The sequence below is a fragment of the Oncorhynchus gorbuscha genome, linkage group LG02, assembly GCF_021184085.1.
Source record: "Oncorhynchus gorbuscha isolate QuinsamMale2020 ecotype Even-year linkage group LG02, OgorEven_v1.0, whole genome shotgun sequence".
Taxonomy (NCBI): Eukaryota; Metazoa; Chordata; class Actinopteri; order Salmoniformes; family Salmonidae; genus Oncorhynchus; species Oncorhynchus gorbuscha.
Window position 1 is genome coordinate 32,837,889 of NC_060174.1, and position 15,930 is coordinate 32,853,818.

General features: G+C 43.0%; 1 protein-coding gene across 3 annotated transcripts in view; it reads left to right on the plus strand.

Moving 5' to 3' along the window:
* Positions 1-15,930, plus strand: part of LOC124000967 (talin-2-like) — a 152,040-nt gene that overhangs the window by 107,759 nt on the left and 28,351 nt on the right. For all 3 annotated transcript variants that reach the window (XM_046307614.1, XM_046307616.1, XM_046307615.1), the window contains 17 exons: positions 685-798; positions 1,201-1,449; positions 1,557-1,685; positions 1,814-1,916; positions 2,948-3,156; positions 3,605-3,724; positions 5,856-6,053; positions 6,646-6,785; positions 7,357-7,450; positions 8,077-8,166; positions 8,251-8,373; positions 9,250-9,393; positions 9,582-9,743; positions 10,302-10,442; positions 12,533-12,714; positions 15,558-15,693; positions 15,776-15,877. In XM_046307614.1, coding sequence (XP_046163570.1) covers positions 685-798; positions 1,201-1,449; positions 1,557-1,685; positions 1,814-1,916; positions 2,948-3,156; positions 3,605-3,724; positions 5,856-6,053; positions 6,646-6,785; positions 7,357-7,450; positions 8,077-8,166; positions 8,251-8,373; positions 9,250-9,393; positions 9,582-9,743; positions 10,302-10,442; positions 12,533-12,714; positions 15,558-15,693; positions 15,776-15,877 — 2,436 coding nt within the window. The remainder of the gene's footprint in view (positions 1-684; positions 799-1,200; positions 1,450-1,556; positions 1,686-1,813; positions 1,917-2,947; positions 3,157-3,604; positions 3,725-5,855; positions 6,054-6,645; positions 6,786-7,356; positions 7,451-8,076; positions 8,167-8,250; positions 8,374-9,249; positions 9,394-9,581; positions 9,744-10,301; positions 10,443-12,532; positions 12,715-15,557; positions 15,694-15,775; positions 15,878-15,930) is intronic.

The window sequence follows — 15,930 nt, forward strand, 5'->3', positions numbered from 1 at the left end:
CAGCATGCTGTGGTCTTGGGAGCATAATAAATGTAGTGTGTATGTTTCACCAGCAAGAAAGGAATGCTCTCTCTCTTTCTTGCGCTCTCTCTCTCTCTCTCTCTCTCTCTCTCTCTCTCTCTCTCTCTCTCTCTCTCTCTCTCTCTCTCTCTCTGTGTCTCCACCACTCATCTCCATCCTCTCCTCTTGCGTTTTACGTTGTGCTGTCTGTTTGTTTTCCCCAGGACAAAGATAGCATTGTTATTCAGGTTCTTGTTTCATCCTCCATCGTTCCGCCCACAAAACTTGGAATGTCTTTCCTCTTGCCACTTTCCATTTAGTTTACACTTCAAAGGAAGTCACCTCTGTGTGGATTAATGGAAGTAGAAAACATGTATTGTACAGTGCTTATGTATTTTATGAATTGTCAACATTGCATGTTGAGACAATGTGGTACTCGACCCAAAATACAGTAGTATGAAAGGTTCAATGACTTGGATTCTTTTGTCAGGTGGCGATGTCCACTGGGAAATTCTGAAATAACTCTTTAGCTTAGTTTATGACCGCCCCTATTTAGTTTGATCTTTCTGAGGAGCTCAATCTGATATTGTATACAAGTAGTACACTACCCTCATCTATTTATCTAATGTAAGACATTTACCCACAATAAACCTCTGTCAATATCTCTCTCTGTTTCTGGAACAGATTGCTGCTAAGCAGGCTGCGGCTGCTGCTACTCAGACCATCGCAGCTGCCCAGAACGCTGCTGCGTCCAATAAGAACACTGCCTCTCATCAACAACTAGTACACAGCTGCAAGGTACAGTAATAATGACCCACAGCAAACAAGATCACTCTTGGATCACTATGATGAAATGCCTACACGTGTAGGATCATAATTTGATTGATATTGTCATAGCAAAATAATCCTGAAGCAACAGGATTTGAACATTTAGTCCATAATGTGGCTTGATCGGTGGTTAGGCTATTAGCTAATAGGCTACATGAAAATTGCAATACTGTTAATATAATTGTGTGTTAGTATGGGTTTTCAATTAATGTATGTAAATCTCGAAGCTCGTCTGCATTTCATGCGTTGCGGAAAAATTCTCAGCAACTAAACAATGATCAAATTAAGATCCTACATTTGTACAGTATTGAACCAATACTATCACTAGCCGGTTGCTATATTGGTTTAAGCAAATGATATGTGTACTTGTAGGCAGTGGCAGACCACATCCCTCAGCTGGTCCAGGGGATGAGGAGTAACCAGGCCCAACCAGAGGAGCTCAGTTCCCAGCTAGCGCTCATCATGGCCAGCCAGAGCTTCCTACAGCCTGGCAGTAAGATGGTGACGTCTGCAAAGTCAACCGTCCCCACAGTGACAGACCAGGCTGCAGCGATGCAACTTGGCCAATGTGCCAAGAACCTGGCCACCTGCCTAGCTGAGTTGCGGACAGCCACCCAAAAGGTAAGTCCTTTAACCCCCTATCCACAGCTACTGAAGGTCATATTTTCATACAGCACAGACATCCTCTGGACTGTGTGAGAAAGGTTTGTGTCTGTGTGCTTCTGCAGGCCCATGAAGCCTGTGGCCCACTGGAGATAGACTATGCCCTCAATGCTGTCCAAACTCTGAGGAGTGAGCTTCAAGATGCCAGGATGGCTGCACACGATGGGCAGCTCAAACCACTTCCTGGGGAATCGGTCAGTACATGAACATAACTAAATCCATATTAGAGCATTTGGAATACAGTGATTTGCGCCAATCATGCAAAGCAAATCTGCAGATGTGTGAGAAGGTGTGACATTGTGCTCATGTGTCGTCCCTACAGCTAGAGAAGTGTGCCCAGGACCTGGGTAGTACCTCCAAGGCTGTTGGCTCCTCCATGGCTCAGCTGCTGACCTGTGCTGCCCAGGGCAATGAGCACTACACAGGTAGGAGTTCAAACAGAGAGAGTGTGCACTGCAAATGATTGAGCAGTACAAGAGCAATGTTTACCTAAACTCAAGGTAGACTCATTAGTTTCTGGGATTTTGGTTAGACAGTGCTAACTGTTCCTAATGTCATCTAATACTATGTGACGATTAGCTCAAGGGTCCCAGTAAAGCTCTACCAAGTGGGGTGAAAGAGGATAAAGTAGACAGCAGAAACCCTGACAGGCATTCACTTTCCCTTCACCAATAGATGTACAAGTCTAATTCATTTCTTGATTTATTGATGTTATCACTATTGCCTATGAGGGAGGAATAAACATGATTGGGTTCTGCTGCAAAGCCGGGCATTTTCTTTAGCCTCCATTCTAGCTCCATTTAGTCTCTCAGGAGAATTGATAAAGACACATTTTTGAATAGTGTGTTCTAACAATGGCTTCTCCTGCCCTCCTACTCTCTCTCTCTCTCTTTCTCTCTCTCTCATTCATCTTATTTTCACTAGATTTAACATTCCATCAGCAATGGGCTCCACTCGGCTGGATAATGCAATTTGATGCGATTTGCTGCATTCCCGCATCTCTGCTTTGTGTGTAATAAGTAAAGCCCCAATCCCACATGGTGCCTCGTTCTCCTATCTAACTCATTTGTTTTAACAACAGGGGCGCTTTAGGTTGGGCTCACCGTGCTGTTCCTACTGTTCAGTTACACATTACCAACAACTCTTTCTATTCATTCTGAGCACTAAAGCTGCACCCCTGAATGTGTATGTACATATTTTTGTGTAAGGACATATTTAGTGAAGGGATAATGAGATTGAAATGAGGTAGGATTCAGCTTGGAGTTTGGCTAGTGAATAAATCATGATGTAGCTAGCCAGAGGAAGAGTAGGTTGTTTAGCTCCATCTTAAAGAACACTAATGAGACACAGTGGGACGTTGACACCAGGTTTTCCATCATTATTTCCTGGACTAGCTTTGTTATTCCAACTCCAACACTTCCACTTCCTTCCTTATCTGTCTGTCTGTTGTGTGCAGGCGTAGCTGCCAGGGAGACGGCCCAGGCCTTGAGGACATTGGCCCAGGCAGCCAGAGGTGTGGCGGCCAGCACCAAGGAACCCCAATCTGCGGCGGCCATGTTGGATTCTGCCCAGTACGTCATGGAGGGATCTGCCATGCTCATCCATGAGGCCCACCAGGCCCTGGTCTCCCCAGGCGACGCAGAGAGTCAGCAAAGGCTAGCACAGGTGAGGAACTTGCTGACTGACTGTATTGACATCTTACTCCTAGACAACTGGGTTCGTGTTCCAAGCATAGTGTTTTCTGTCAGGCTCTTTCCTCTCCTCTGCTGTCTGGCTGATAACCGATTTGTAAACACTGCTACTCTCCATAACAATTATCTACTTTAAGTGTTGCCATTTTCTTTCCTCTGTCTCCTGCTTAGCGATCCTCTCACAGGAACGCTAGCTGCCGGAAAACTGCTTATTTGCAGCAGGGCCCTTTGGGAGATCAACATATTGGTTGGCATATGTCTGTGACAGTAGCATAAATTAGTGACATGGATTGTCGTTCTCCACTTGCAGGCTGATTTGCATTTGATGTTTTTCCTTTTCATAGCTGTGCCCAAGTACTGTGGGAAATTGTTAGAATCTGTAATATCAGCACACTGACAGGCTTATCTGTGCTGTGTTTCAGGTGGCCAGGGCAGTGTCCCACTCTCTGAATAACTGTGTCAACTGCCTGCCTGGCCAGAAGGATGTGGACATGGCCCTGAGGAGCATAGGAGAGGCCAGCAAGAAACTGCTGGTGGACACTGTGAGTCCTGCTGCCAGATGCGCGAGGCTGCAGTTTGGAGTGTTGATGTCTTATACACAACCTAAATATAAGGGGTTATAGAAGAGCATGGCAATGCTGTCCTTAACACACATTTTCCATTCATTACTGGAGTCATTAATCATCTGTACAGATGTCTCAAATCTATTCAGGGCAAATTCTAACAAACATAAGAACAAATACAATATGGATTATGATCTGCAGCCATTTTTATTTATTTCTCAGGTAACAAACAATTAAGTGCCTGTTTTCAAGTATTGTTTTTAATTAAAATGGTCAAAAAGAAACTTCTTAGCGAAGAGAAATTTCTCAAGCAAAAATGTTGCTCGGACTGTCTGGGAGTGGTCTGAGTGGGAAAGGGGGAACTGAAAACTAGCTGTTATTGGCAGTGAGGTTTGGAACGGTCTTTCTTATTGGTCTTTTAGCTAATCAGGCAAGCCAAAACACCATCCCAGCAAAACAGGCTTAAATGTCAAGCGTTCTTTTCAAATGCTCTTAAACTAAAAGGGCATTATCATATTTTTCACAATTTCACAGTGTTATTCAAATCAAACTTGATTTGTCACATGCGCCGAATACAACAAGTGTAGACCTTCCCGTGAAATGCTTACTTACAAGCCCTTAACCAACAGTGCAGTTCAAGAAAGAGTTAAGAAACTATTTACCAAATAAACTAAAGTAAATGATAATAAAAAAAAGTAACACAATAACATAACGAGGCTATATACAGGGGGTATGGGTACCAAGTCAGTGTGCGGGGGTACAGGTTAGTTGAGGTCATTTGTAGATGTAGGTAGGGGTGAAGTGACTATGCAAATCAAATCACATTTTATTTGTCACATACACATGGTTAGCAGATGTTAATGCGAGTGTAGCGAAATCCTTGTGCTTCTAGTTCCGACAATGCAGTAATAATCAACGAGTAATCTAGCTAACAATTCCAAAACTACTACCTTATTCACACAAGTGTAAAGGCATTTAGAATATGTACATAAAGATATATGAATGAGTGATGGTACAGAGCGGCATAGGCAAGATGCAGTAGATGGTATCGAGTGCAGTATATACATATGAGATGAGTATGTAAACAAAGTGGCATAGTTTAAAGTGGCTAGTGATACATGTATCACATAAAGATGCAGTAGATGATATAGAGTACAGTATATACGTATACATATGAGATAAATAATGTAGGGTATGTAAACATTATATTAAGTAGCATTGTTTAAAGTGGCTAGTGATATATTTTACATCAATTCCCATTCCCATTAAAGTGGCTGGAGTTGAGTCAGTGTGTTGGCAGCAGCCACTCAATGTTAGTGGTGGCTGTTTAACAGTCTGATGGCCTTGAGATAGAAGCTGTTTTATGCTACTGTCGAGTAGCAGCAGTGTACAAAACAAATGTAACAAGTGTAGGGGTCAATGTAATAGTCCGGTGGCCAGTTGATTAATTGTTCAGCAGTCTTATGGCTTGGGGTTAGAAGCTGCTAAGGAGCCTGTTGGTCCTTGCCATGCGGTAGCAGAGTAACAGTCTATGACTTGGGCGACTGGAGTCTCTGACAATTTTATGGGCTTTCCTCTTTCCTTTCCTTCCAACCTCATATTGTGGAAATATATATTCACAACTGAATGCATTCAACCAAAATGTGTCTTTCGCATTTAACCCAACCCCTCAAACACAATCACGTTGATTTATTTTTAAAACGTAAACAAATATTTTGTGATATCCAATTGGTAGTGACAATCTTGTCACATCGCGGCAACTCCCGTACAGACTCGGGAGAGGCGAACCCGGAAGCCAGCCACACCATTGTGTCAGAGGACACACCTTACAACTGGCGACCAAAGTCAACGTGCATGCGCCCAGCAGGTCACAAGAAGTTGCTAGAGTGCGATGGGACAAGGACATCCCAGCCGGCCAAAACCTCCCCTAACCCGGACGATGCTAGGCTAATTGTGCGCCGCCTCATGGGACTCCCGGGTTGCGGCCTGCTGCGACACAGCCTGGGCCTTTAATGTTACAAATTATACTGATAATGAGTACTTACAGTATGTACTAATAGTGAGAAGGAGTACTGAGGCCTACAGTTGTGTTTCTCCTCTGTGTCTCCAGCTCCCTACATGCAGTAAGTCCTTCCAGGAGGCTCAGAGTGAGCTAAACCATACTGCAGCTGAGCTCAACCACTCCGCAGGGGACGTGGTCCACTCCTCCCGGGGTACCAGCAGCCAGCTGGCCATGGCTTCTGGGAAATTTAGCGAGGACTTTGACGAGTTCTTGGACACTGGCATTGAGATGGCCGGACACACTCAAGTAGGTATCATTAACTGTAGAAGATCCCAACAGCCCCATATATCTGATTCGTCTCCCTGTGAAATAAATGTGGATAAATGTTACGATGCCTGATTATACGGTTGGTAGACAGTTTAGGTTAAATAAGATAAAATGAAAATGCCTCTGAGGTAGTCAAATGTTGAGTGATTTCAAATGTTTCTGTCACTTGAACACTTAAGCTATTTATATGTATTTGTTCATTAGACCTTTTCATCTAATTCACTTAGGTACATGATTATCCCCGAGAGCACTAACACGGTCAGACGTAAGGAGATCTTTTGATGATCTTGTTCTGGTTATTTTGCTAATTAATTTGGATAGATCGTGTGAGAGTGCAGTTGATGTAGCATGACACACAGGCCTTAATCTGGTTGAAAGGGAATTGGCTGTCTGAGGTGGGGAACACAGTTCACTTGATGTCAATTTCATAGGCTATTCGAGAGCATAGACAGTGTGACTGTGTGGCAATAAGTACAGTTTCATTTTCCTGGAAAGAGTTGTCTCGAAAAAAAACGTCATAAAATGTTTCTTGAAGGAACAGCTGAGTTGTATTGTGATGTTGTCTTTATAGTGCCAAGAGGACCAAATCGAAGTGATTGGCAACCTGAAGAACATCTCCATGGCATCCAGCAAGCTCCTTCTGGCAGCCAAGTCCCTGTCAGTGGATCCTGGAGCAGCTAACGCCAAGAACCTGTTAGCTGCTGCTGCAAGGTGAGGCCACTCAATATGGAGTTGAATGGCATTGTGTAAGGATGTCACAAGCTCGTGAGTATAAGGACGGTCTATGTTTGCACAAAGTAAGAGCGTAAGGAGTGGCTATAGTTAGCTAGTTAGAACAAAAAACATACTCAATATTCAGAGCCATTCTGATCCAGTTTCCAATCAAAGCCACCCATGTACTGCAACATCTCTGCTGTGACTGTGGTTGTATGGCCCTCCTCACAGCATGCTGCTAGGCTGAGAGACAGACAGAGATAGTATGGTAGAATCCCTCCTGCTGGAGACATGGCAGGCAGCTGGCCGCACTGGGATTTTAGCCTGACTGACTTCTCTCTCTTTAATTAGGCAGATGGATGGAAGCCATGGCTGGAGCTTGTCTGTGATCACTGAGGCTGAGCGTGGCCTCGACACTCCTGTGCAGTGTTAGATTGTCACAGGGAGATCGGGGCAATGGGCTCTGCCATGCGTGTGTAAAGTAAAGGGCTGAGAGTGTGTGCTGTGTGTACATGTGGAAAGAGATGTGAGAGCTAAAAAGCCCTATGCTACTGCCCTTGTGTTTCAGAACGGTGACCGAGAGTATTAACCAGCTCATCACACTGTGTACCCAGCAGGCACCGGGCCAGAAGGAGTGTGACAACGCTCTAAGAGAACTGGAGGTAGCCTTTTTACCAAACACTACACAGACCTTTTTATGTTCAGGCTAGATAATGTTTATTTCAGTCTCGACAAAATAAAGGGTTTTGATGTAAATGGTTATTTTCCCCCTTTTTTTCTGACAAAGCAATGTTTTACCAGTACATATCATTCAGGATGGATGATATTTAATGTCTGAATCAGATGCATGTCGCTGTGGGTTTCTGTGTGTATATTATTGTATGCACAGCAGTGCTCTGTCTCTATGGTAAATAATGACCAAGTCATTTACTTCCTCTGTTCCTTCAGCCCACGTCCCCTCCTCTTCACCCGCTCTGAAAATTGTTACCTGTCTCTGTCTTTATCCACCCATCAACAGAGCCTGCTCAACATTTAATGACAGTCCCCATTCATTTCTACCCCTTGAGTAACACTAATGATACTGTTATGTAACTAACAGATCTGTGGTTTCTTTTCCAAGTAATGACTATAAATTAAAGATTAACATGGCTTCAAAACAGTCAGATTAAAAACAGTTGGGCTTGTTTTTCATATAGCACACATTTTACTGCCCCAACACTGTGGGTATCAGATTGGTAAAGTAGTTTGTGCTGTCCTTATTGTTGAGCCCCTCTCCCTCTGTGTACAGGCTGTGAGAGGATTGCTGGACAACCCCAGTGAGCCTGTCAGTGAGCTCTCCTACTTTGACTGCATCGAGAGTGTCATGGAGAACTCAAAGGTAAAGCCTTACAAAACAATCACATGCACCATAGACTTTAAATTGCAGTAATCTTACAGTTTATTTCCATTTCTCCATGTACAGGTTCTTGGAGAGTCCATGGCGGGGATTTCCCAGCACTGTAAGACGGGCGACGTGCCAGCGTTTGGGCATTGCGTGGGAGTGGCGTCCAAGGCCCTGTGTGGGTTGACGGAGGCGGCTGGACAGGTGAGATCCCAACCTAGCACTGACGTACTGCCTGGAGCTTCCAGCCTCCCTCCCACTCCTTCCTGCTATCAGTCCTGGGCCTGGGTCTGGCACACAACCAACAGTCTCTATCAGCTCTAAACCTCCGTTCATGTTTAATAACAGCAGCTAGCTGTCTCTAAAGCAGAAACTAAGCCATGAGCATTCCTCTCACCCGCTGTTCATGTTTAATAACAGCAACTAGCTGTCTCTCTAAAGCAGAAACTAAGCCATGAGCATTCCTCTCACCCGCTGTTCATGTTTAATAACAGCAGCTAGCTGTCTCTCTAAAGCAGAAACTAAGCCATGAGCATTCCTCTCACCCGCTGTTCATGTTTAATAACAGCAGCTAGCTGTCTCTCTAAAGCAGAAACTAAGCCATGAGCATTCCTCTCACCCGCTGTTCATGTTTAATAACAGCAGCTAGCTGTCTTTAAAGCAGAAACTAAGCCATGAGCATTCCTCTCACCCTCTGTTCATGTTTAATAACAGCAGCTAGCTGTCTCTAAAGCAGAAACTAAGCCATGAGCATTCCTCTCACCCGCTGTTCATGTTTAATAACAGCAGCTAGCTGTCTCTAAAGCAGAAACTAAGCCATGAGCATTCCTCTCACCCGCTGTTCATGTTTAATAACAGCAGCTAGCTGTCTCTATAAAGCAGAAACTAAGCCATGAACATTCCTCTCACCTGCTGTTCATGTTTAATAACAGCAGCTAGCTGTCTCTCTAAAGCAGAAACTAAGCCATGAACATTCCTCTCACCCTCTGTTCATGTTTAATAAGAGAATATTTATCCTTAACAGAAACTAAAGCTATGTGGCATTCCTCTTTTCTCTTTCTCCTTCTCTCCACACTGCAGGCATCCTACCTGGTGGGTGTGTCTGATCCAAACAGCCAATCGGGTCATGAGGGGCTGGTGGATCCCATCCAGTTTGCCCGGGCCAACCAAGCCATTCAGATGGCCTGTCAAAACCTGGTGGACCCTGCCAGCAGCCCTTCTCAGGTGAGAAGACCGATGTAGTGGGACACATACAGGGACATTTGTTGACGTATTTAGTCTATTATACGAATAGTTACTTGGTAAATTTGACGAAACATCAAACGTCTTCTCAACATACGCCTCTTTAGAGAAATGTCCCATGTTTATACTGCCTTGTTTGTCGTTTGTTTGTGCGTTTGGCTGTTTGTTAGGTTCTGTCCGCAGCAACAATTGTAGCCAAGCATACCTCAGCTCTTTGCAATGCCTGCCGCCTGGCCTCGTCCAAGACATCCAACCCTGTGGCCAGGAGACACTTTGTTCAGTCTGCCAAAGAAGTTGCAAACACCACGGCCAACCTTGTCAAAACTATAAAGGTATGTGTGCTCTCTGCCATGGTCCAGTCATAAATGGGATTCTTGTCCTTTGTACCTTCAGCAACACTAGATTAATTAATGTTCTCTGTTTCCAATTAAAATAGTTACACAATTCAGACATATTTCTTCATTACTAATCATGTATCTGCATTGGGGTGTTGGCTTAGGGCAGGGGTACTCAAGTACTATTTGAGAAGGTCCGGTGACACACATTTCCTAGGTGGCAAAGGTCCAGATGGGTATTTACATTTATCGGCATAGTAACAAACCCCCACCTCGTAACCCATGTGACCCCAAACTGTTCACACCCATCTTGTTGGCAGAGAGAACATTTTGCTCATTTAAAGCTAATTTCCTGCAATTCTACCCTTTCTTCCATGACTTATATATGTTTATATGATACTGGGGTCAAAGCCTGACCTAGAACATAGTTATTATTTTAAAATTATTTTCATTTGTTTCCGGACCTGCCTTCCGTATTGACCCCGTTCTGGGTCCAGATCCGGTACACCAGTTGAGTATGGGGGACTTAGGGCATGTCCTGTTATTTTCCTCCAGGCCTTGGATGGTAACTTCTCAGAGGAGAACAGAGACAGGTGCCGTGTTGCTACAACTCCACTCATCGAGGCTGTAGAGAATCTATCCACATTTGCCTCCAACCCAGAGTTTGCTAGTATCCCTGCACAGATCAGCAATGAGGTTCGTATAGCTGCTTGTTCAGGGGGTGACTTTTGTATTGTGCGATACAGCAGTGCATTCGGAAAGTATTCAGACCCCTTTACTTTTTCCACATTGTGTTGCGTTACAGCCTTATTCTAAAATGGATTAAATAAATATTTTCCTCATTAATCTACACACAATGCCCCATAATGACAAAATGAAAACAGGTATTTAGACTTTTTTGCAAATGTATTAAAAATTAAAAAACAGAAATACCTTATTTACATTGGGGGATCCATAATAAATACAAATACATCAGTATTCAGACCCTTTACTATGAGACTCGAAATTGAGCTCAGGTGCATCCTGTTTCCATTGATCATCCTTGAGATGTTTCTACAACTTGATTGGAGTCCACCTGTGGTGACATGATTTGCAAAGGCACATACCTCTATATAAAAAAACAAACCATGAGGTCGAAGGAATTGTCTGTAGAGCTTCGTGACAGGATTGTGTCGAGGCACAGATCTGGGGAAGGGTACCAAAACATTTCTGCAGCATTGAAGGTCCCCATGTCACGACTAGTCAAGGTGGGTGGAATCAGGCGCAGAGAGCAAATAATGAATAGAGGTTTATTCTCCGGTGAACAACAAACACGGACAACCCAAAAATACAAACAGGGTGAAAAATATCCAAAACAGGAAATAACAGACAAACCGGAGAAATAAAACACAAAAACACCGACAGCCGAAACAAAATGACAAAAACAAACAATCCCGCACAAAACAAGGGTGGGACAACCTACATTATATACAGATACTAATTAACTAACACACAGGTGAAAACAATTAGACAAAACCAACAGATAACAGAAAAAGGGATCGGTAGTGGCTAATAGGACGGTGACGACGACCGCCGAGCACAGCCTGAACGGGCAGGAGAGCCAACCTCGGCGGAAGTCGTGACACCCCAAGAACACAGTGGTCTCCATTCATAAATGGAAGTTCCTAGAGCTGGCTGCCTGGCCAAAGGGAGCAATTGGGGGAGGAGCAATATTCAGGAAGGTGTAGAGCTGTGGAGAGACCTGAAAATAGCTGTGCAGAGCTTGAGAGGATCTGCAGAGATGAATGGGAGAAACACCCCAAATACAGGTGTGCCAAGCTTGTAGCGTCATACCCAAGAAGACTTGAGGCTGTATTCACTACCAAAGGTGCTTCAACAAAGTACTGAGTAAAAGGGTCTGAATACTTACGTAAATGTGATATTTTTTAATATATTTTTTTATCAATTTGCAAACATTTCTAAAAATGTGTTTTTGCTTTGTCGTTATGGGGTATTGTGTGTATTTTGATGAAAAAACTATTATTTTTAGAATAAGGCTGTAACTTAACAAAATGTGTAAAAAGTCAAGGGATCTGTATGTAAGCTTTTCAATCAAAATTAAAATGCAGTTCTTGCTCAGAGGACATTTTTTTTGATCTCCTACGAGGTTTCTTTAGCATATATTGTCACATTTGTTTTATTTGTCTGATTCCTCATATATGAAACGGCAAAGCTACCCCTACAGTATCCATGAATACATTCGTAACTACGGCATTCAAGCCTTTTGAAATAGAACCTCAAATATAGAGCCAGCACAGAGTTGTTTCTCCAGGAAAGCTTGGGGAATTGGTTTGATATACCATTTCTCTCTAGTTTATTTGATGTGGCTCAAGGAGAAATGTTGTGTATTTTATGTTAGTCTAGCAGAAAGAGTCCTCACACAGCCCTGAAAGCTTTATGACTTTAATATGTTGGAGGGCAGTGTTTAACCGCTCTCTCGCAGCACAGCTGCTCTAATCTTCAGCTTGTTAATCTAATTGTCGAGGGAGGCTTTGGCTGGCATCTTAAAGACTGAAGGTGTGCCTCTGCGTCTCCGTGTAAAGCTGGGTCTCTAATCTCATCCCCCCCTGTGATACGCGGCTCTGATTACACCTTTGATCCATCAGAAGTTGGGCTGAATAATAAGAGATCAGGGACAGCTGTGTAGTGTGTTGCTATTGAGCTGTTCTGTTAGTTAGAACACCACAGGTTAAAGATCTTCTATCAACTCCACTATCCTCACCTCCCACCCTCTCTTCCATGTCCAGGGATCGGCAGCCCAGGAGCCCATCGTGCGTTCAGCCCGCTCCATGCTGGACAGCTCCACCCTGCTCCTGGAGACCGCCCGCTCACTCATCATCAACCCCAAAGACCCGCCCACCTGGTCCATCCTGGCTGGGCACTCCCGCACCGTCTCCGACTCCATCAAGAGCCTCATCACCTCCATCAGGTCAGCACTGACCCCTCTGGTAATAAACTATGGTGCTCTGGATATTATTATGTTGAAGCCGAGGGGGGAGTTCAGCTAGCTCTGGGTAAGTGTCGGTTCGACTGAGCAGTGCGTTGTCATGGTAATTTATGGTGGCTGGGTTTCCACCTCCCATGTATTATGAAGAGGAACGCTCTAGGGCATTATAAAGATGAATAGGTAGAGTTCCGTGGAGGATCTGCTGTGCTCCTGGTGCTGGTTACAAAGCTTTCTTATACTGAGAAAGTCCCTCCTGCTGTTATGAATTGGGGATTCTCTCCTCATTATCTCACACACACACAGACAGTAAATTGCCCCTCAGCTCCAGCACATTTTGCATCTGGTCAACCTCTAGAGACCATGCACCTACTGTAGTATACAATGCATTCGTAAAGTATTCAGGCCCCTTGTCTTTTTCCACATTGTTACGTGACAGCCTTATTTGAAAATGTATTAAATCAAAATGTTCCTCTTCAATCTACACACAATACCCCATAGTGAAAACGGGTATTTAGACATTTTTGCAAATGTATTAAAAATAAAAAACAGATAACATATTTCATTATTCAGACCCTTTGCTATGAGACTCAAATTCGAGCTCAGGTGCATCTTGTTTCCATTGATCATCCCAGAAATATTTCTACAACTTGGTTGGAGTCCACCTGTGGTCAATTCAATTGATTGTACATGATTTGGAAAGGAACACACCCGTCTATATAAGGTCCCACAGTTGACAGTGCATGTTAGATCAAAAAACATGCCTTGAGGTTGAAGGAATTATCCGTATAGCTCCGAGACATGATTGTGTCAAGGCACAGATCTAATCTATTTTAGAATAAGGTTTTAATGTAGCAAAATGTGGAGAAAGTCCAGGAGCTCTTGAATGCGCTACATGATTTCCCTTATAATATATAAAAATAATATATGCCATTTAGCAGACGCTTTTATCCAAAGCGACTTACAGTCATGTGTGCATACATTCTACGTATGGGTGGTCCCGGGGATCGAACCCACTACCCTGGCATTACAAGCGCCATGCTCTACCAACTGAGCTACAGAAGGACCACCAAAAGGTCCTGTAAAACTGCATTGATAACCTGCTTGTAGAAGTACTGCCTTGTTCATATGCCTTGATTCGGTCTTATGTAGCAACATTTGAAATTGTGTTTTTTACATTGGATAAAAACAGAGACACAGAGCTACAAAATGGTATATCACACACTGCATTTGAGGAACAATGAGAAAGTAATTCTGCTTTGAAAGTTGATAAACTTGTAAACCTCACTTTTGAGAAAATGGCCTTTGAATGTTTTGGTACCTATTGGAGAGCTCTGCTTTGTCTACACCCATTCAGCATCGTTCACACCCTCTTCAGCTTTAGCTCCACCAATCTCTTTAAGGGTTGATCCAAGCGTTCTGTCCTAATAACAGCAGTCAAGCACCCAAGCTAACTGGCTAACAGTTGTCACAGTAACAATCTATTAAAATGGACACTTGCATAGTGGAGTCTTTTGTTAAGACTTGTAGCCATAATCACAACTTGTCATGTTACTACCTTGCATGAATCTGCAGGTAGCTAACCATCCAGGTTCAATGTTAGCTAGCTAGCTAGTTTGAAGACGTAATCCAGAGACGTTGTTTTCTCCATCTCCTAAGATATCATACTCTAATTCCACTGATTTCAAAACTCGGTCATCCAGAACGTGGAGAGCAACACTGATGCAGTTCTATGGGCAATATATATATTTTTAAGCCGCGTTAGACAGGATTACCTACAAATACTAACTTGCTCAAATAGAGAGAAGCATGCTATATGACAGACCAATCCAAACTCATCTCTCGGTATGTCCAGCCCACTCATTAGCCAATCATGGCTAGCGGGATGGTTGCTGTTTTTTTCTGTTGCTAAACCAACAAGGCTCATAATTTAACAAGTTTGTTATTAAGGCACATGGAAGTTAACATGTTCCAGAAGGCATTTCTGACCAAAAAGCGCATTTGGATTACGTTCAAATGGCTCTCATGTGAATTAGTGACCCATGACATACGCCTAGTTTCCTGAAACGGGTCACATATGTATCATGATTAGGGCTGCAAAGCTATTGTTGATTTAATATATCTTTGGTTATTTTGATAAGTAACTGAACATCTATGGTAACTTTGGTAATTTATACTTGAATAACTTTTTTTAAATGTATTCATATATAGTTTACATTTCTTTTTTATATCTGTGTCCAAATTGTCAATGAGTTTCTAGTAGATAGACCATATGGTTCAAGAGAAAATTAATGAAAAAGCATCTAATCAACATTGGTATTATTTTCAATTACCTCTTCCAACTACTGCCACCAGTTTGACGCAGAAACATTGACAACAAATACATATTGACATAGTAAAACAAATAAAGGTGTGTAAGAAAAAATGTTTTAAAAAATAAAGGTTATTTCATGCTGAAACCCTCCTATTTAACACCAATGGTTTTCACTAAGTTGGTTTATATTTAGGATAATGTTTTACAGCGTTGTCATATTTTTATTTGTTTTGATATTATCTTATTTAATTGTTTCATATATTTTACATGTGATAACGCCACACAGGAGGCCAGAGATAATTACAGACACCTGTGATAATCTGAAGTTCCCAAAAGGGCCACTAGATGTCTTGTGATAACTTACATAAAATCCTTGAATGATACTGTTCCAATATTCTGGTACTTTACTGGTTTCCAGTAATATACCCTCACTTTGCAACCCTAACTGTGATGCTGCATTCATAACCTGCTTGTAAAAGTACTGCCTTGTTCCTATGTATCATGATACTGTTAGGGACAAGGCACCAGGGCAGAGGGAGTGTGACTACTCCATTGATAACATCAACAAGTGTATCCGGGACATCGAGCAGGCTTCTCTGGCTGCTGTCGGACAGAGCCTACAGGGATGTAGGGATGACATCTCTTTAGAAGTAAGTTCAAATGGTCAATATAATTGGTTTCTTGAGCTTTCATTTTCAGTTTCCACTTCATAATTCTTTGCCACTCCCATAGGCTTTGCAAGAGCAGTTGACATCGTCGGTGCAGGAGATTGGACATCTCATCGATCCCATCAATACTGCAGCCAGGGGTGAAGCTGCCCAGCTGGGACACAAGGTACTCAGCTACGACAATTCCCCTATAGCAACCTTTTCTAAGTTAAGATCACT